Source organism: Belonocnema kinseyi, chromosome 2, assembly GCF_010883055.1.
Source record: "Belonocnema kinseyi isolate 2016_QV_RU_SX_M_011 chromosome 2, B_treatae_v1, whole genome shotgun sequence".
NCBI classification, from domain to species: domain Eukaryota; kingdom Metazoa; phylum Arthropoda; class Insecta; order Hymenoptera; family Cynipidae; genus Belonocnema; species Belonocnema kinseyi.
In genome coordinates, this window is record NC_046658.1 from 122,778,312 (window position 1) to 122,798,786 (window position 20,475).

Genomic DNA, 20,475 nt, shown 5'->3' on the forward strand with positions numbered 1-20,475 from the left:
TGTTGCCATCGCTGGGCAAAAACGAGACTGAAACGCGTCGTACGCGCACCTAAACTTCAGTACACTTTCAGGGACGCAGAAAACTCGATGCCCTACTTCCCCAATTCCCCTTTTCCCGAAAACCAATTATTTCTTCCCTCAGAACTGAAAAATATTAAAAATTGAGGTCATCTTCTTGTACCAATGATTATACAATCTCGAGGATTCAGCCTTGACGAATTATAGAATTTTGAAAGTATTCTCGACCGTCAGGAATGACCTGGGTTGCAGGCGGGGCAAAGTCGTCCCTATGTACCGCATTTCACGTACACCCCACGCAACACACACGAGCGCCTACACTCACACCTACACATTACACAGATTCACACGTTTGCACGAAAAGCAACGGCGACAGCGACTGGCAAGACAAGGCAGGAGTGGCAGACCATGTATAGCTGTCAAGCCATTGATTCTTTTTCTTACTGAAAATTTACCTGTCGAGCCTCGATCTTCAAGTGACAAGGTCCGTATTACCTCAGCATTCCTCTTGTTTATTTAAAAAAAAACAATTTACGTTTCCATCCGCGTACACGCACGCCCCATCAGTGATCAAGGTTGATTATGGTACGGCTGCGGATATTCGATAAATATTCGGATCTGTCTTTTGGAATTAATGCGCCAATTTTGTGCGTTTTGGGAAAAGTTGTGAAATTCTAATCAGTGAATCTTGATGTGGTAATTGCTACATTTGGCGCAGGTAATGTGTAGATTGTAGAATTGACGAGTGTGGTAGCTGTCAGACACAAAAGTGACATTTGGACGAGATTGTTGACGCTTAGTGTTTAGAGTACGTTATTAGGCAAATAGCAATTGACTCGTTTTTCACGTTATTTTCAATTTTTATGATTTTTTAGAGACTACTTTTTATGAAAAAGGGTTACTTTCTGGGGAAAAGTGTTATGTTTGTTTTAGGGTGGTGGAGAGATAATGATAGCAATCAATCAATCAATCGGATGAATATTTTTTTAACGATTTTTGTATTGGCTATTGATGTGTTTAGTTTTTGTCAGTGTGCTTTTGTGTGATGCTCTTGATATTACCAATCGTATTGGTTTATTGATTTTTATTCATTTCTAAAGCTTGTTGTATATGTACGAAAAAGTGAATTGAAAAATATGATTTTTGTTTAAAATATCAACTATTGCATGTTTGATTGAAAATTCAATTTTTATTGAAAAGTCTCCTAGTATATTTATAGTAGGGAATTCATCTATTTTGATTTAAAAATGTATTATTTTCTTAAAAAGTGTCATTATTAATTTAAATTTAAATTCCAAAATGTAATTTAAAGTTAATCTTCTTGGTAAAAAATTCATCTTTTTGGGTTTGAAAATCATTTGTTTTCTAGAAAATTCATTTTTTTTTAAATTTAAAATTCATCTTTTCTGCAATTACATTGCAATTTTTATCGAGAATTCCTCTTCGTTTTAAAAAATCGTACTATTTAGTAGAAATTTCATTTTTTTGTATGTTTTTTGTTGTTGTGTTTTTTAGTCAAATTCAACTGTTTTTAATTTAAAGTTAAAATCTTTTGTTAAAATGTCAATCATTGTCATTTTCATTGGGAATTTCTCTTTTTTGTTTAAAAATACAACATCTTAGTTGAAATTTTATTGTTTTTAGTTGAAAAGTATACTATGATATTTTTGGTTCCAAATTTAATCCTTTAGATGAAAATTAAAACAATTAGTTAAAAACTGATCTTTTAAAATGAAAATTCATTTATTTGGTTAAACATTCCTCTTTTTTAGTAAACATTAATATTCTTGGTTAAAAATATATATTTTTGAATTGAAAAATGAACTATTTTCTAGAAAATTCTTTTTTTTTAATTAAAAAGTAATCTTCTTTGGGAGAAATTTAACCTTTTTTGGATGAATTTAACTGTTTTTTAAAATTAAAATGTCAATTATTATTAAAATTGTCATTAAAAAAACCTCTTTTTGTTTAAACATGCTACTAATTGGTAGTAATTTAATTTTGTTGGTTGAATAGTCAACTTTTTTTTGGAAAATAAATAGATTTTTTTTAAACATTCAATGAATTTGTTAAAAAATTATATTTTTTAGTTGAATTCAACTGTTTATAGCTTAAAGTTAAAATTTTATTTTGTCAAACTCTCAACTAATACATTTTTTGTTGATAATTAATCTTTTTTGTTTGAAAATTCAATTTATTGGTTGTATGTTAATTTTTTTCGTTGAAAAGTCTATTATCATGTTTTTGGTTGAAAGTTCATATTTTTTGTTTAAAAATTTCATTAAATGGTTCAAAGTTTAATTGTTCTTTTGAAAAGTTAACAATTTCGTTAGAAAATTATTCTTATATATTGAAAATTCGACGATTTCGTTAAAAAACATGTTTGTTTTTGAAAATTCCAAATTGCAGGCATAAAATTAAACTTTGTTTTAGAAAAATAAATTGTCTTTCTGGTTTGGAAATTCAACACTTTAGATGCATTTTTTTCAAATGAAGAGTCTTTCTCGATGGAAAATTAAACTCTTTTAAAGTGAGTTCGTCTTTTTAGCTTGAAAATTAATCTCTTTTAGCAGAAATGTCTATTTTTCAAATGCAACTCTTTGATTTAAGATTATTCCGCTTCAACATTAATTTTTCTAACTGAAGATGTAACTATTCTATTTTTGGTTGAAAATTCAACTATGTAATTAAAATTTCATGTATTTTGTTAAAAAATCGTCTGTTTTGGTAAAAAAATTAATATTGTTCATTGAAAATACATTGAATTTAACCACTTTAGTAAAAGTTGAATAATGTTGCGATTATTTTTAAAGACGATTTATCATTTATGTTGCAAATTTATCTATTTGGTCAAAAATGAAAAATTTTTGTATTCGATTATTAATCTGTCTCATATTTCTCTGTGTAAGCTTTAGTAATGCTTATTATAATGTTAAACATATTTGTTTATTGATTTTAATTAATTTTCAACGTTTCATGTATATTATACCTAAAAGTAAATTTTAAAATATGGTTTTTGGTTGAAATATCAACTATTAAATTTTTTGTCGTGAATTTATATTTTTGATTAAAAAAGTCTAATATTATATTTTTGCTTGAGAATTTATATTTTTCTCATAAAAATTTAATTATTTTGTTGAATGCTTAACAGTTTTGTCAGAAAATCTTTTTTGTTTTGTTTGAAAATTCGTATTTTTTGATTGAAAAGTCTGCCGCTATAGTTTTTGCTTAAAAGGGAAGGGAACGATTTTGTTTGAAATTTAATAATTTTTTTACTGAAAATTCAAATGTTTTGTGGAAAATTCGTTTATTTTTGGTTACAAATCAATCATGAGTCATACTTCTGGTTAGAAATTAATTTCTTTATGCATTGATGTTGTGGTTTTGTCCAGGTGATATTAATTAAATAAAAATAAATTGACCTTAAATTCTTTTTTGTCTACTGGCCATAAGCTTACTGACCGGAAGCAAATAAATCATTACGGCCAGTAGACAAAAAAAAATTTAAGATCAATTTATTTAATTCATGACTTCAGTTGAAAATTCAAATATTTTTGTTGTTATATTTCTGGTTAGAAATCTGAATATTTGGTTTAAATGTTCAATTATTTGGTTAAAAACTAATATTTGTTAAACGAAAATTCGATTATTGGGTTGAAAACTTATGCTTTTTAGATTAAAGTTCAGCTATTTGTTTGAAAATGCAACATTTGGTACAAATTTCTTGGTTGAAAATTCATTTTTTTTTTAGTTTAAAATTTGACTTATTCCTTGAAAATTCGTCTTTTTCGATTAATGATCCATCTTCTTCAGCAGAAGTTTCATCTTTTTTGGTTGAAAAGTCAACTTATATTTTTGTCCAGAACTCACTCTTTTGTTTAAAAATTATACTACTATTTGTTACGACTAATTATTATTCATGAATAATTTATGTTTAAGAAGTCCACTGTTCTTTTTTGGTTAGAGAATACATCTTTTTGTTTAAAAATTTAATTGTTTTGCTAAAAATTAAAAACGTTGTTGGAAAATCATTAATTTTAGTTAAAACTTCAACTGTTTTGTAGAAATTTTTTTCTGTTGAATATTCAACTTTTTGATTAAAAATTCTTCTTTTTGGTTAAAAATTGAACCAGCCAGTTTAAGGTTAAACAACTTTGCTGAAAACTGATTTTTTTGGTTGATGAATCATCGTTTTAATTGAAAATTCTTTTTTTTTGTTTGAAAATTCAAATAGTGTGTAAAAAATTCGGTTTTTTCATGTTTAAACATTCATTTTTTTAACTTAAAATATAGATATCGCATTTTCTGTTGAGAATTCAACTATTTAGTTTAAAATTTGTCTTTTTTTGACAGAAAATTCATCTTCTTGATTGAAAATTCATCTTTTTAGTTGAAAATTTAAATAGCTGCTTCAAAGTTGAACAGCTTGGTTCAAAATTGAATGACAGTGAAAATCTTCAATATCCCTCCCTTCTATAGCCTTTCCGAAAATTCACACCGCGCTGAATGAAGGTGAAACAGGTGCTGCGCGGGGTGCGCGGGATCTGTGCCTGTCACTCGGGGGAGCTCTCAGGCGTGAACAAACAAAAGTGGAGCAGGCTATAATCAGTTATTTGCCACCTACCGTGAGCCCCGAAATCGGGGCTATAGAAGAGTTTCACTATATTTGGTTAATGATTCATTATTTTAATTGAAAATCCATCGGTTTGATTGCAAATTAAATTGTTTTGTTGAAAATTAATTTTATTTTTGGTTAAACATTACTTTTGTCAGCTGAAAATACAAATGTTGCATTTTTTGTTGAAAGTTAAGCTATTTGATTGAAAACTTGTCTGTTTTTGTTGAAAATTTTAATATTTTGTTCAAGTTTAGTTTTTTTTTACTTTGTGGTTAGATTATCTTATTGAACAATAACGAATGATTCGTTTTTTTCGTTATTTTTATTTTTTATGACCTTTTAGATGTTACTTTTTAAGAGAAATGAGTTATAATCTTATGATGGAGAAAAGATAATAAAAACAATATATCATTCACTTATTCGAATTATTAATTTTTTAGAGATTTTTGTATTCAATTATTGATGAAATTCAATTATTTTTTGTGTACCATTTTTTGACAACTTTGTATTGCTAATCGTATTGATTTATTGATTTTTATTCATTTTCAACGCTTCATGTTTATGTGTAGAAGTGTTATCTTTTTTTGTTGTTGAAAAGTCAACTGTTAGGTTGGAAATTAAACTGTTTTTGTTATGGTTTCAACTATTTTGTTAAAAAAATATTCTTTTTTGGTTTAATTTAACTGTTAGTTATTTAAACTACATTTTTTTTGAAGTATCAATTATTACGGTTTTAATTAAAAATTTCTCTATTTTGTTTCAGAATTCTTCATGTACATGAAAAAGTAATTTAAAAAATATAATATCTAAGACTCGACCTTTCATTTTGCATCTACTTTGATTAAAATTAAAAAGGAAATTTAAATATTCATAAAATCTTGCGCGTAAAATTTAAATATTGAGATTTGAATAATTTTATTTTCAGATTTGTAATAGAACCTTAATAAATTGAAGATTAATTAATCTCTTTAAAAATGTTCCATTTTCTTACTTTTGTTATCTAATTCTAATGCAAAAATTGTAATGATGTGGCTTACTATATATAAAAAAGTCTCTTCTACATAAAACAAGAAATTCCAGTAGCATAGATGCAAATCTAAATGAGAATTCAGACCTGTGCATTGATTAAATTTCTTATCAGTCTTAGATCAATATTTAAGAACATCCGTGTAATCTTCTATATACATGTAGTAAACCATTCAAATTCTAATGTTTGTTCTTTGCGTAATCGTATTGCCCAAGGTATTACGTTTGTCTTTATCAGTGAGGTATTCACTTTCTACCAGTATTTAAATTTATTTACTAAATTTGATTTCTAGGATTTCTTTATTTACAGTTTGTGTACTTATAAATTTATACCTTTATGAATAATGGACAAATATTGTGATAAATAATAAAGATATGAAATACGGAAATCATATATAGTTAAAATCTTAAGTATCTAAATATCAAATAAAATGTAGATCTGCGTTAAAAATCAACACGCAGTATTTGGCGCTAATAATATTTTTAAGATTCTGTAAAACAAACAAAAAATAATTTACAATAAATAATTTTTGAATAAACTATTCAAGGTTTACCAGAACCTAATTGCGTGTCCAAATTAAATCTTTTCTGCGAAAGGAATGTTTATAAAGCATAGATTTGTCATTGTTTAATTTTAATTATTATGGTAAGTATAGGAAGCAATTAAGAAGAAAAATAAATGAAAGTTGTAATTTCATAACAATATTCATTTTTAAACAATTTTTTAAAACAATAATCGCCTTAAGTATTAAAAATAGTTTGTTTTTTCTAAAAAAGCAGCCCATTTTTAATGTTAAAACTAAGCCTCTAGTGCACTAAATTTTTGTCCCAAAATGTTCAATTTTATTGCGCAATATCTTTTTTATTTTTCGATGCGAATCTTATTTGAAATGTTTATGATCAATAACAAATATTGTTGAATATTTGTGATTTATGGTATTTTCATATTTTATCTATTAATTCTATCTGAAAAGAAAAATACTAAAAGCTGAATGTTTGAAAAATCTCAGAGGTAATAAATTAATTTAAGTCCAAGTTTAGGCTGACTTTAAGTCCTATAGTGGCCAATTTTAAGGCTCACATCCTATGTAGGCTAATATTTGACCACAGTGAGAAAAAATACTGAAAATTATTATACATTAAAACTTTTTTTACCTAATTCATTATTATGCCATTTAGAGATAAATTTAAATTTAACAAAAATTTGTCTGAATTTAAGCATGCATTTTCTTAAATCGTGATGAAATTCGCAGGATTTCAGATACAGTATTGTTTAATTTAGTTTCACTTCTTAAACCCTTGTGTGCACATCCAACTTTATTGTCGTTTATTCTTATAAATATTAATTGATAATTAATCAAATTATCCTTAATTCTATTATTATTATTTAACACAATTTTCTTGCATGAATCAAATAACTTCATAAGAAATTAATGATCCACATTAACATTGATTTGATACTTAGTCGAAAGGTTCCTTTTGCATCCCAGTTAAAAGTTCTAAATTTATTTTTAACACAGGTTAATAGTTTTTGAGAAAAACTAAAAAAAAATGGATGTTCGATTTTTTGTTACAAAAATTACTATTTTATGAAATTGAATACATATTTAAAAGAGAAATCGAAAAACTCATTTTTGTCATTTTTCTTCATCCTTCATTTTAGTCATATTAGAAAAAAATGCAACAACAAAAAATATATATCTCGTTTAGACATACAATTTTTATGCGCACAAATTTCATCTCAGATTATTATATTGCGAGATTTTAGAAAAAACAAACTATTTTTTGAGGCTGCTGAATAGCAGAGTGGGTGAGGCTCCGCGTCATTCAGTGTGTGATGGGGTACGACTTAAGAGGTATATTTCCAAAACGTTGGAAATAATAAAATGCACCGAAATATAAAAAAACTTGTTCAAGTATGATTAGCATGAGAAAAAACGCGAAAAAATAAAAAAATCGACATTCTTTTCTTAGTTATCGTGAAGTTCACCTGGAAAACGAGAACTTCAACCTTATTTCGAACCTGAAGAAAGAGAAAGGGACTATGCAGTGACAACCAAAATTTAACTAAAATCCATGATGGCCGATAGTTCGAATTTAAGATCAATTAATAATGGCAGAATTTTTTAAAGCAAACCTCTCAAACTTAGCAAGATAAAAAATTTATTTTTAGAATCTGCCCAGTAGTCGGCGACAGCCAAGATTTGGAAAAAAATCCAATATGGCTATCAGTCAGCGATATATGTATTCATTTTTCCGAAAAATGTACAAGGTATTAACAATGATTAATAAGAGATACTTTTGGGAAATGTTATCAAGCAGGATACAGTTTTACAATAAAAGTGAAAATTTTTAATTTACAATTTTAATTAAACCAAAATTCACAATCTTGAATTTCTCAAAATTTCGACAGCATCGAATTTCTGTACAGTTTCTGAAAAGAAATTTGTTCATCTTACTAAGCTTGAGAGAGTTTTGTTAAAAAGTTTAGAAATTAATAATTTTTCCAAGTTGACTAGCTAAAATCTTGGATTTTTCCCAAATTTCGGCTGTCACTGACTATTGCATAGTTTCTGAAAATAAATTTGCTTTTCTTGTCAAGTTTGAAGGCTTATTTTTACAAATAGATAAACTTCCAAAAATAAGGAACACCCTGATACCCAATAAATATCTAACTCCCTACTGATGTTTTTATTCGAATATAGATCAACTATTTATTTTTCGTTTCAGGTTGAGGTTGCGATTAAAGAAAAATATAATAATCGAGGTGGCTGGACATTGTAGAAATTAAAATCAGGGGCACTGTCTAAGAGGTCCCAAAAGATTTGGCAGAATAGGCAAACGCAGGCAGAGCACTGGGAGAGTGGGTGGGAGATCAAGAGGCGGTATGACACGTCCTCCTAACAATGACAACCTTATGACCTTTAAGCTCGTTGTCGTCGGAGATGGAGGAGTCGGAAAGAGTGCCCTTACCATACAATTTTTCCAGAAATTATTTGTCACCGACTATGATCCTACCATCGAGGACAGCTATATTCAGCACACCGAAGTTGACAAACAATGGTGCATTTTGGATGGTAAGTTCCCCATTTTTTATTTCATTAAGAAGATACAGTGAGTCCCCAATTTCCCTTTTCCCCCTTTTCTCCCTGCTTTTTTCAAATCCCTATATTCCCTATATTTGAGAATGTAAAGGAACTACGGGGAAGGAAGTGGAGGAAATTATTTTAGGGTATGTAGAAAAAGTGAAAGGGGGAAGCAGCGCCGTAAGGAGAGGAGAGGTATGGAAAGAGCTTGTAGGCAAGGAGATGGGAAGTATGGGATAGGAAGTATGAGAAGTAGGAAAGAAGAGGATTAGGAGTAATAAGTAGTAAGATTAATTTGTTTAATTATTTTCAAATCGAAAAAACATGTCATATTTGTAAAAAAGATTTTCACAAAGATGGCGTATAACATCGTGATTACTGTCATTTTACGGAGAAATATTGTCGCCCTGCTCATCACAGCTGTAACGTAAATTACCAAGCCTTACATATAATTATTTTTCTAGTACTGGATACAGCCGGTCAGGAAGAATTCAGTGCCATGCGGGAACAGTACATGCGTAAAGGGGATGGATTTCTATTAGTTTATTCGGTCACTGATAAACAATCCTACGAAAACATTGTCAACTTTTATACGCAAATTCTCCGAGTAAAAGACAGGGATGTGTATCCTATGCTGTTGGTAGCTAATAAAGTCGATTTGGTCCATCTAAGAAAAGTTTCAGAAGAACAGGGCAGGGAATTGGCTCATCGTTTGTGCATTCCTTACATTGAAACATCTGCTAAGGATCCGCCCCTAAATGTTGATGTCGCTTTTCACGAGGTAAGAATCCAAATTTTACTTCAATTTTCAAGACTAAGTAATGTAAGTAACTAAGTCATTTAAGCCTGGGCAAAATTAGTGACTTTGAAAGTTTTGTTGCAGAGGTTAGGGAATTTTCGTAAGATGCACTTTAAAAAACACTCAAAGATGATAAATTTGAAAGTTTTCAATTTCAATTTGAAATCGTTTTAGTATTCTTTTTATAAATGATTCTATGTTTAAAATGGCACATACTTAAAATGTGGGTCTTTGAAGGTCTGTCAGGTAATGGAAAAACAAAGTTGGTCAGGGAAAAGTTATACAATTTTGAAAATGAAGTATGTGACCATCCCGATCTATTATTTTTGTTGGTAATTTATTTTAATTCTTTTCTATTTTTTTTCAGTTGCTCTCTTCTGACCTGTATATTTTCAGATAAAGATTTTATTACTCGATTGAAAACTCAACAATTTTGTTAAAAAGTCATCCTTTTTAGTTAAAAATGCAAGTCATCTTTCTATCTTTTTCGTTCATTTTTGATTGTTAAAATACAACTGTTTGGTTGTAAATTAATTCTTTTTAGTTAAATATTAAACTATTTGGTTGTAAAATAGATATTATATAGGTGAGTTCAACTTTTATTTAACTATATGTTTGGGCATTCATTTATTTGGTTAAAAATTCGTCTTTTTGAGTAGAATATTAATCTTTTTAGTTTCCAGAGTAGTTTTTTTGTTAAATATGTCCTTTTTTTGGGGATAATAATTTTTGAACTGTATATTTAACTATTTCAGTTAAAGATTAATTATTTTCATTGAAAATTCGTCTCTTTTTGTTTGAAAGTTTTTCTTTTTCTTCGTTCAAAAGTCTTTTTCTTTAATAAATTTAAAAAATTTTAAATTTCATGGAACTTTTTGGTTCTTCGTTAGCTGAAGAACATTTATCTTTTGAAAATCCATCTGTTTGGTTGAAAATTGAATTATTTTCATGAAAATTTATCTTTTTGGTAGAAAATTTATCTTTTCAGGTTGAAATTTCAACCGTGTTGTAGAAAATTGTTGTTAAAAATTTTTTGTTTCAGTTAACAATTCGAGTACTCAGTTGAAATTTGAACTTCTTTGTTGAAAATTAATTTTGTTGGTTGCAGATTAATTTTAGTTAAAGATGCATTATTTTAATTGAAAAATTCATTGAAAACTTTTTTTTTCTGGTAAATTAATTTTTTAAACTAACAATGTAATTAAACTTTTTTTAATTCTTGACTGAAGAATCTTCATTTGTTGAAAAATTGCTTTTTACGACAAAATTGAACTATTCTGTTGTAAAATCGGGTTTTTGGTAAGAAATTTATATTTGCGGGTTGAACATTTAACCTTTTTGTGGAAAATTTTGATCACGAAAAAGTTGAACTTTCTTTCTTTTGTTCAAAAATAAATTTTTAAATTAAATTTTACTTTTTCATTTTTTGTGGAAAATGTATCATTTTGAGTTTAAAATTCAACTATCTATTTGAAAGTATTTGTATTTGATTAAAAATTCGTTTTTCTTGGTGAAAAATTAATCTTCTCAGTGAAAAAATACGTTTTTTTTAAACTTAATTTTGAATATTTGTTTATAAATGTATGTATTTTTAAAAAATTTATATTTTTAGTTAATAATTAGTCTTCTTAGTTGAAAATTCATCTCAGGGGCTAAGGAATCATTTCTTTGTTTAAAATAAATCGATGGTTAAAGTTGAACAACTTTGTTAAAAACTCGTTTATTAAATAGTTTTTCAAGTCTATATGTAACGGAACTAAAAAATGTTTATTTGTTGGAAATTCATCTCTTTGTTTGAAAATGAAACTATTTTGTTAAAAATTAATATTTTTGAGAACAAAATGTAATCATTTTATAGGAAACTTTGATTGAAAATTAATTTTTTGTTCTGAAAATGGAACTTTCTCAGTTTTGTTTGATAAATGATCTTTTAGTTGCAATTTTTTTTCGGTATATAATAAATTCTTTTCTTAACACTTTAAGTAGTTTGTTGATCATTATTTTCTTTTTTTTTTTAATATTCGACTGTTTGTTTAAAAATTCATCGTTGTAGGTAGAAAAGTCCAATATTTGGTCAACAATTTAATTTTTTTAATTGAAGTATTTAGTAAAAAGTCATATTTTTTGTTTCAAAATTCAATATTTTTGTTGAAAATTCGTCTGTTTGTACAGGAAATTCTAAATTATTTTGTTAAAAATTCATGTCTTTTTAGTTTAAGTTTAATCTTTTTTGTTTGAAAATTCCACAATTTGGTTCATAGTTTATTATTATAATTTGAAAAGTCAAAAATTTGGATAGAAATTCATCATCTTTCTGTGTAAATTTATTTCGCTTATAAAATATTCTGTTAGAAATATTCCAAGATTAAAATTCTGGTCTAGAGCATTAAACTGTTAAACAATTTTTTTTTAAATGCACCTCTTTTCGGTTGAAGTTTAATATTTCTTGTTTGAAAATTCAACCAATTAGTTGAACATTCATCCTTGTAGTTTACAATTTGAATAATTTTGTTAAAAATTCACCCATTTTGTTAAAAAGTTGTTCTTTTGGATTAAAAATGCATCTATTTTGGTTCAATTAAAGAAAGAAATTTGAAGTGTCTAAATTTTAATTGGAAATTATTTTATGCCTATTACAAAAAGATTCAATGTTAAACATTGTAAAAGATAAAAATTCTGGCCTTTGAATATTAATGGTCAGGGAAAATTAAAATTTGGCCAGGGAAAATTAAAAGTTGTCCAGGGAAAAAAGACCATTTTAAAAATAAAATTTCGCAGTCGTCTTTAAACCAGATGAAACTAATTTTTTAATTTCCAGGTTGTGCGCATCATCAGAAACCAACCACCAGCCGAATTAGAGAAAAATCGTCGAAAACGAAGGCGTACAGGAAAGTGCAATATTTTATAAGTATCGTGAATCCCATAGAGTCACAAGAAAAAGAGCCCCAATCCGAATTCCTAATATGAGCCAAAGTAATTTATACTTCGATCCATTCCTGCAATTTTCACGTTTTCGCAAAATTACGTGATTCTAGACGCTCTTAGTCTTCTCCCTTTCTTGTGACTCTATCGAAAGTTAAATGTCCGAAAAGTGCACTCCTGCCAATCTGCCATATTAATTGTGCTGAACGTATTAGCTAAATGAGAAGGGGTAGGTACCTTCAATTTAAAAAAGTTGAAAAGGCGAGCCACATTGTAGAAATTCAGTTAGATTTTTCACCGACGCCGCTGTAGATTTGTATTCTATAGGGGAAGAGATCCCTTTTTTAAAATCGACTGAATGCGAGACGGCGTCTATCCATGCGAACACATCAATTTTCTACCATCGACGAAAACGGAATTGATCACTTTTTATTACTCGTAACTTTAGAGGGGGGTTTCTTACTCTTCGATATTGAACTTTGTCATAAAATGACTATAATAATTTTATATAACGAGTCAGCTCATTTGGAATAGCTGCCAAATAGTTTTAATAGTATTCTCTAATTTTGACTTGCACCTTCGATTCGCTTCTTTAGTTTTAGTTGGCATTTTTCAGATCATGATCCTCATTCCCATTTTTCATTTTCACTTATTTAACTCACTTTCATAGGGATGCATAGGTCTAGGAAAACCAGAAAATCAGCGAAAAGTGAGGGGAAAAGTCGAGAATAATCAGGGCTGTCACATAGTGACTTTTTTCTCATCACTCTTCAGTCACTTTTTATAGATAAAGTCACTATTGTGATTCACTTTTTAGGGTTTCGTAGTCCCTGGAAGAAACCCGCGTAGTTCGTTCTTATTTCGGTCCGTCATAAATTTTCACGAGACTCGAGACGAGATTCGGGATTCTAGACCAGGCTCGAGACTAGATTCAAGAAGAGGCTCGAGACCAGGTTCGAGACGAGATTCAAGATGAGATTCGAGACGAGGTTTAAGTCGCGTCTAGAGAGATTTAAACGACTTAATAGGCTACGAAACCCTTTTTTATAGGCGCATATCGCCTAATTTGATTAATTTTTGAAATAAAAAGATCACTTTAGTAACTTTTCTTTCAATAAATTAAGGATGTACTCTACGTACAGTAAATCTCTAAGTATCCTATCTTTAAAATGATTGATAAAATCAACAAAAAAAGGTCTAAAATAACTTCTATAAATCCTAATGGAGGCTTCTAAGCACAACTCAGAAAAAAATTAATCTGATTAAAATTGTCTATTTAACAGTAGTTATTTAAAGTTTTAGTTTTTCCTTTCTCTTTAGGGAAAAGTTACAATTTTTATTTAATCCTAATGATCCAGGTCTCATTTTATTCTTCGAAGGATTCTTTAAATTCCTGCTTGGGTTTATTTTATTTTAAAAAATGAATGATCAAATCATACAGTTATTATTGTTATAAACAATCATGGTTTAGATTTCAAATAACTCCACCCAAATAGAATTGTAGAGAGTCCTTCAAAGAATAAAATGATGCCTTGATCGTTAGGATTAAATAAAAATGGTTACTTTTCCCTAAAGAGAAAGGAAAAGCTAAATCTTTGAATAACTACTGTTAAATAAATAATTTTAACGTGAATTATTTTTCTGAAGTGTACTTAGAAGCCTCCATCAATATTTACAGAAATTATTAATAGATCTTTTTTTGTCGATCTTATAAATCATTTTAAAGATAGGCAACTTTTTAAGATTGGTACTATCGAATTCAGATCAATACTTGTTTATGAATTTTTTTAGTTCTATTGAAATATTTTTAAGTATTTAAAAAGATTCCTAGAATTGTTAACAGTTTTCTATAATTTGAAGAGATTTAAAAGAATTTAAAAGATTTTCTGGGGTGCTACAAATCAGGAAATTCTAGAAAGTCGGGGAAAAACTATATTTTTTGAAAAAATTTGTTTTCTTTCACCCCTTTTTGGTGTAATGTTTATATTTTCGGGTTCAAAATTACATTTTTATGATAGAAACATCATCTTTTTGGCTTAAAAATTTTAATCATTTGTTTGAAAATTAACTGTTTGATTAAAACCTTATTTTTTTGGGTTAAAAGTTTTAGACTATTTTAAAAGATTTGAAATATTTGAGGGCATTTCAAAAGATTCTAAATAAGTTTCAATAGTTTTCATTAATTCAATGGGATTTAAAAAGATTTGAAATATTTTACGAAACTTTAAAAGATTTCGAGGATTTTTAACACTTTAAAAGGATTTCAGATTTATTTTAATTAGGTTGGAATTTACCATGAATTTTTATTAATTTAATTATATTTAATTCTTTGGAATTCTGCTAAATTCTTTTCATTTACTTAAATCCTTCTAAATTCACTCAATTCTACTCAGTGAAATAGGTTTTTTAAGTTGGTTTTAATTTTTGTTTAAGTCATCCTGAAGTCTTTTAAACTCCTCTGGAATTTTTAGGAATTTCATGAAATTATTTTGAATTCCCTTTAATTGTTCTGAATTCATTTTAAACTTACTGAATACAATACACATTTTCATATTTTGAATTGGTTTATTTTGTTTACACCATCGTGATTTTTATATATTAATTACAACGAAATCACAGGGCTTAAAATATTTGAAGAGATTTTAAAATATTTTCTACAATTAATTAAAAATTTTTAATTCACCTAGAATTTTTTTCAATTCTTTGGAATTCTCTTTGAAACTTACTGAATTCAATAAATTCTATTATTATTAAAAATTTTTTATTTTACTTTTATTATTTTTTAAATTCAGCACGTATTTTTACGAATCTCATCTGTGGTTTATTTTTATCACGTTTTCCCTTTTTTGAAGTAAATTAGTCTGTGGTAGTCCTGAGAGTAGTAAGTGAAAAAATTTATAAATTTATATGTAAAATGCTTTTTTCCATTTATAAAAGATGCTTTATTAAAAATTTTTACAAGATTAAAAATTTGTTTTTCAAATATATGTATACATTAATTATAGGTCAAACTGAAATATTATGGAAAAATGAGAGAATTTTTTTAATGAAATTTCGCTGCCACCCTAAACTTTTTGTTAATTTTCTTCGACTCCTCTATCACAACTCATTTGGTTCTCATCAATCGGTAGTTAATTGACTTCCTTAAATTAATATTGAGCTCGAAAAACCTGAGATTTATTAGGCTCCGCCTGATGATTATTATTCCGAATCAGGAATATTATATTTAACGTAAGGCAATATTGTCTTTGATATTAAATTTTGGCACATGAGGATTCGAAAAACAAAATATTTGGTTTCCTCTCTGCTAAATTTGTTTATTATTAATTAAGTAAAAATAACAGCTTTTTAAAATTAATTGTTGGATCTCTGGATTGAATCGTATCGGATCCTTCTAACGATATAAGAAAACGATGCCATGGCCTATATTAGATTACTGATAAGGAAAAACATATATATTCGTATAAAGTATATAACAAAGTATTGATTGTGCATACACTTTAACGAAATTTAAGATTGTGTGTCAGTGGTCTCAGTAAATGATTGTGTGTTTATTACCAGGGGGCGTTTCAGAGCCACTGTGAAATTAGCTGATGTAAGCAGCTCGGCTCTCACGTACTGAGAACCCCGGTTGGACCAGCGGTAAACGTTCCGGCGCGTGCGCGCACGCTGGGCACACATGTTTCAACGCGCTCCCCTCTCTGCCCGGCCAGCGGTTCTCTGTACGTAAGAACCGAGCTGTACTCGGTAGCTAACTTCACAGAGGAAGTAATTTCGCTTCCTGTTCGTTACGAATAGTGGAGCTATAAATGTTAACGGGGAGTCTTATAATGAATAGCATATTGCATGATCTCTCTTACCCATCGAGTTAATTTTTAATTTTATTTATTCATTACGATAGATTTAAAATAGTTCAATATAGATGACAGTTTTGAAAGTAAGAACTTATTTGCAATCCAAAGTATTTCAAATTTAGCTACCGACTTTAAATTAGGAATAATGGAAATTTTGCAACATTAATGTTACTTTGGCCAAAAATTGTAATTGAATTAAGATACTGTTTTTGATCAGATACCTGATTAATAAAAAAGTACCAATAGAATTCTAATAAGATCCCACGGGAAGGTTCACTTATTCTTTTTCTGAAAATTTTTTAACGTCAATTTAAAATTTTATAAATGATGAGAAAAATAAAGTTTTATGTTTCTTGTTCAAACGAATTTGCTTTGAGTGGTAGCATAATTTTGAATTATAAATATGAATTTCAAATAATTATTTATTTCTGAAAAGTTTTTGAACATTCAAATTCAACCTTCAATTAGAGTTGAAGAAAGTGCAAATAAGATTATAAGATTCTTGAGAAAGGACGTAGATTTTTGAAGCAGAAGAATCTGGATTATTTAAAAAAAAATTTGTTTATTTGATTGGTTTTTACAAATTTGAGGAAACATTTAAGTCAGTTAAAAATATTTACGACTTACAGAACTTTAAAAGAAATTTAAGAATACCTTATAAATTTTCGGAAATCTTTTTATTTTTAAACATTTCAAATTATAAAAAATAGCATATATCGATTTTCCAGATCGACTTTCCACATTTGTTTTCAAAATTATAAAATTTTCAACAAAGGGAATTCCCAAATCGAAATAATTAGAAAATGTTAAATAATGAAATAGAAAATAGAAAGAATTTTAAAGGAGTAATTTTTTGCTCTTGAAAATTTAAAAATATGTTAGAAGGCTTCTTTTTTTTCTTCCAAAACTACATTTTCTTTGAAATTTTTTCAAATCTCAAATTATTTTTAAATATTTTAAAAACCGTTAAACCTTCTTAAATTTCTTTAAAACTGACTCGGTTAACTCGTAAATAAAAAATTCAGAAGGTCAAAAGAAATACCTTAAAATCTTCTAGAATGTTTTTCGAAATCTTTTTCAATATTCTTTAAAAATTAATTTTCAAAAATGAAAAATCAATAAAAATTTGTTTGGGAATCTTGGGATTGAGATTCTTTTCCAGCAATTTTAGAAATATTTAAAAATATTTTTAAATATTATCTTGAAATAAAATTTTCAAATGGATAATTATTTTAATTTCTCTTAGAAATCGTAACAAATTTTTTGATTTTCTTGAAACCTTTTAATGTTGCTAAAAAGGTTCTAAATTTATTATAAATTTTTTATAAGTTTTATGCAAATATGCAAATGTTGTAAGAGAATTATTTGAAAAACTTTCAATTAAAATTTTTTTTGAAAATCGTTGCAATCGTGCAAAATTGAAAAATCCTGCTTCAATATCTTCTACATTAGATTTCAAAATTTTATGAACTTATTTTAACTGTTTCAAAACCTATATCGCATTTCTCGGAATTTTTAAAAAATAAAAAATAGTTTGAAACTTTCCTATTAATTTAAAGAACACTTTTTTATTCTTTTAAAAAGTTTAAAATATCTCAAAAAGCTTCTTTTTCTTAATCCTCAAATTAAAATTTTTATGAAAAGGAACAATTCGTCAACAGAGGGACTAATTTTAAACTTTATTTTTACTTTCCCTCTATTTCAGGGATTTGCTTAAATGTAAGAATGGCAAGAAAAAGTTAAGAGAGCCTTTTCACGTAATTTCATCCTAAGTTTTTTTTTGGAAATAGAAAAGATTTGTAAGTTTTTTGGTACTTTTTTTTAATGCAGGAAAATAAACAAGTTATCGAAATATTTCATGCCCAGTTCTGGAAGAAATAGACTAATTCTGTAAGACAATAATATTCCATTAGACTTGTTATTATTTAATATTAATCCCCTGAACTCAAGAGAATTATTTCGATCAAATATTACGCACACTATTACCAGTTTAACTAATCAGTATAATACTTGTATGTTTTTATGCGTAACAGTTAATCACATTGTTAATTAATATTACTTTTAGCAACGAATCTGATTTCAAAGACATATAGGTATATCTTAATAATTTAACAAAGTAGGTGTTGTGTATAATATTATTATGTTTGATGTTACGATTGGAATCTGCACAATGAATCTAACATTCGCTCTATTGAGTTTAAGTTAACTTTAGCATCTTTGAAAAAAGATGTTACTATTTCAATCGATTAATGAATCAATTAAACGAAGAATTTACATTCTTCGAATTTCGAATTCGCATTACGTGTCAAAGTGCTTTCACGGTTGAGTAAAGTAAACTAAAAAATGGTGCCTGTTGCGGTAAAAATGGTCTGTTTTTAAAGAGTAAAACGAAATCGAGAGTATTTTGTCCTTTATTAATTTACACAAGTAACCAAACAGTATTTTATTAATTCATTCGAACTTGCCGCTAAATATTTTCCAAAATGTTTTTGATTATTTCGCGAAAAATGGGTTGCTATTATACTTAATTGAAAGAAGTATTGTAATATTTGAAGGACTAGTTTCCTTTAGAAACTCAGGATTTTGCTTTATAATAGTATCTATAATCACACGATACCAAAATGCTGGTAGTTTAAAAATGTCAAGTTTTATATCGCCGTCCATGAGATTACGAATGTTCCGAATAATCGAGTACCATGTAAGTACAGGATGAAAAAAAAGACAAAAAACGAAGGATCTAATCCTGCACACTGAGAATCGAGTTTTATTTTTTTATAGAAGATTTCCTTTTCGAATCAGTAACTAAACGAATGAGATAATACGCATGGAAAAGTGCGTCTGACATTAGAGTAGGAAAGCTTTTAGAATAATGGAACGAATATGAAAATTTACCTATGAAACAGTCAATATGTGTTATGAAATTGTGATACTGGATGTAAAAGTGACAACAAATATTTTGTGGTGGTTGTGAATTTGTTGATCTGGAAACTTTCCAAATCGTAGATATAAATTCCTTTCAGATTTTGCAACTTTTATTTGATGCATTTAACAAATTTACGCGTTGCCTCATAAAGAAAGATTGGGTTTTTGTTAGGACAACCTACTAAGTATGTGTCCTATAAATAAACACATTTTGCATTTTTTTGTTTTTACTTAAAATTTCACGCAAGTACACTTTTCTCCATAGTAAATGTGACCGAGTTTTATCTAGACTTTTTTTGTGTGCCAAATACACACAAGACACTCCCAGGCTGGGAATGTGTGCCACTGTTTGCACAACGTGAATATTATGCTATTAATTAGTTTCCCAGAAACATAATGAGCCATGTGAAAGATGATTGTAATAGTAAATAAAAAAATGCTGTGAAAATTCCTGCTGGAAAAGTGGAATAGAAAAGGAACAAAATAAATTGTAGGTAGTTTCCATTTTCCAGCATGGATGATTGTAGTGATTGCGCAAATTTAATCAGTTATTAAGAATATAAATGTACAAGGAAAATCGCATAACTACGCACACGAAACAATGAATTAAGGTAAACGAGGGGCGAATTAAGAGGCAGAGCAGTGTTATTCCCCGCTGCTATTTATTGATCTAAATAGATGACTTCAAGAAAAAGAATATATTTTCAAATTAAAAAAAAATCCTCCCCGACAACAGTTAACATTAAACTCTAAGAAATAATATTATATATTATATGAACATATATAAATGTATATTTTTTTGTTGAGGTGTCTCTAACTGTGCAGGTCACTGTATGCCGTACGTAAATAACAATAAAGCGTGTTTACAAACTGGTCTTTTTCATTTAAAAAACGAATGCGCAATTATGTTTTTGTAATTTTTGCAAGAATTCTTCGAAACAGATTTTGTTTTTTAAGACAAAAGGACCCCCAGCCAGTACAGAAAGAAAAGAAGTACAGAAAATAGATTCTTTTAAAAGTTTACTCTTGAGCCAATGTTAATATGTGTAGAATCTCAAACAGAGAGCTGATGAAAAATAAGCTCAAAAAAAGTTTCTAAGTCACAGAGTATAACAAAAATCGCTAATATTATTGTATTTTTTGTATACTACATAAGATTTCTGGTTGTTAATAATTTCGTGAGGTATAACCCCTAAGTAGCAGAATTCAGTAACCTTCTTTAAATGTTCA

The 20,475-nt window shown here is 27.9% G+C and overlaps 1 protein-coding gene across 2 annotated transcripts; it reads left to right on the plus strand.

Annotated features, from left to right (window-relative positions):
* The first annotated feature begins 389 nt into the window (after window positions 1-389).
* Window positions 390-13,686, plus strand: LOC117167400 (ras-related protein M-Ras-like). Of its 2 annotated transcripts, none has more exons than XM_033352295.1 (4): window positions 390-502; window positions 8,393-8,739; window positions 9,213-9,529; window positions 12,366-13,686. In XM_033352295.1, the coding sequence occupies exons 2-4, from the start codon at window positions 8,550-8,552 to the stop codon at window positions 12,453-12,455; spliced, it is 597 nt and encodes a 198-aa protein (XP_033208186.1). In that variant the 5' UTR covers window positions 390-502; window positions 8,393-8,549; the 3' UTR covers window positions 12,456-13,686. The 2 variants fall into 2 exon arrangements, with proteins under 2 accessions (XP_033208186.1, XP_033208187.1); XM_033352296.1 differs by lacking the exon at window positions 390-502 and adding an exon at window positions 622-736.
* Window positions 13,687-20,475: the final 6,789 nt, after the last annotated feature.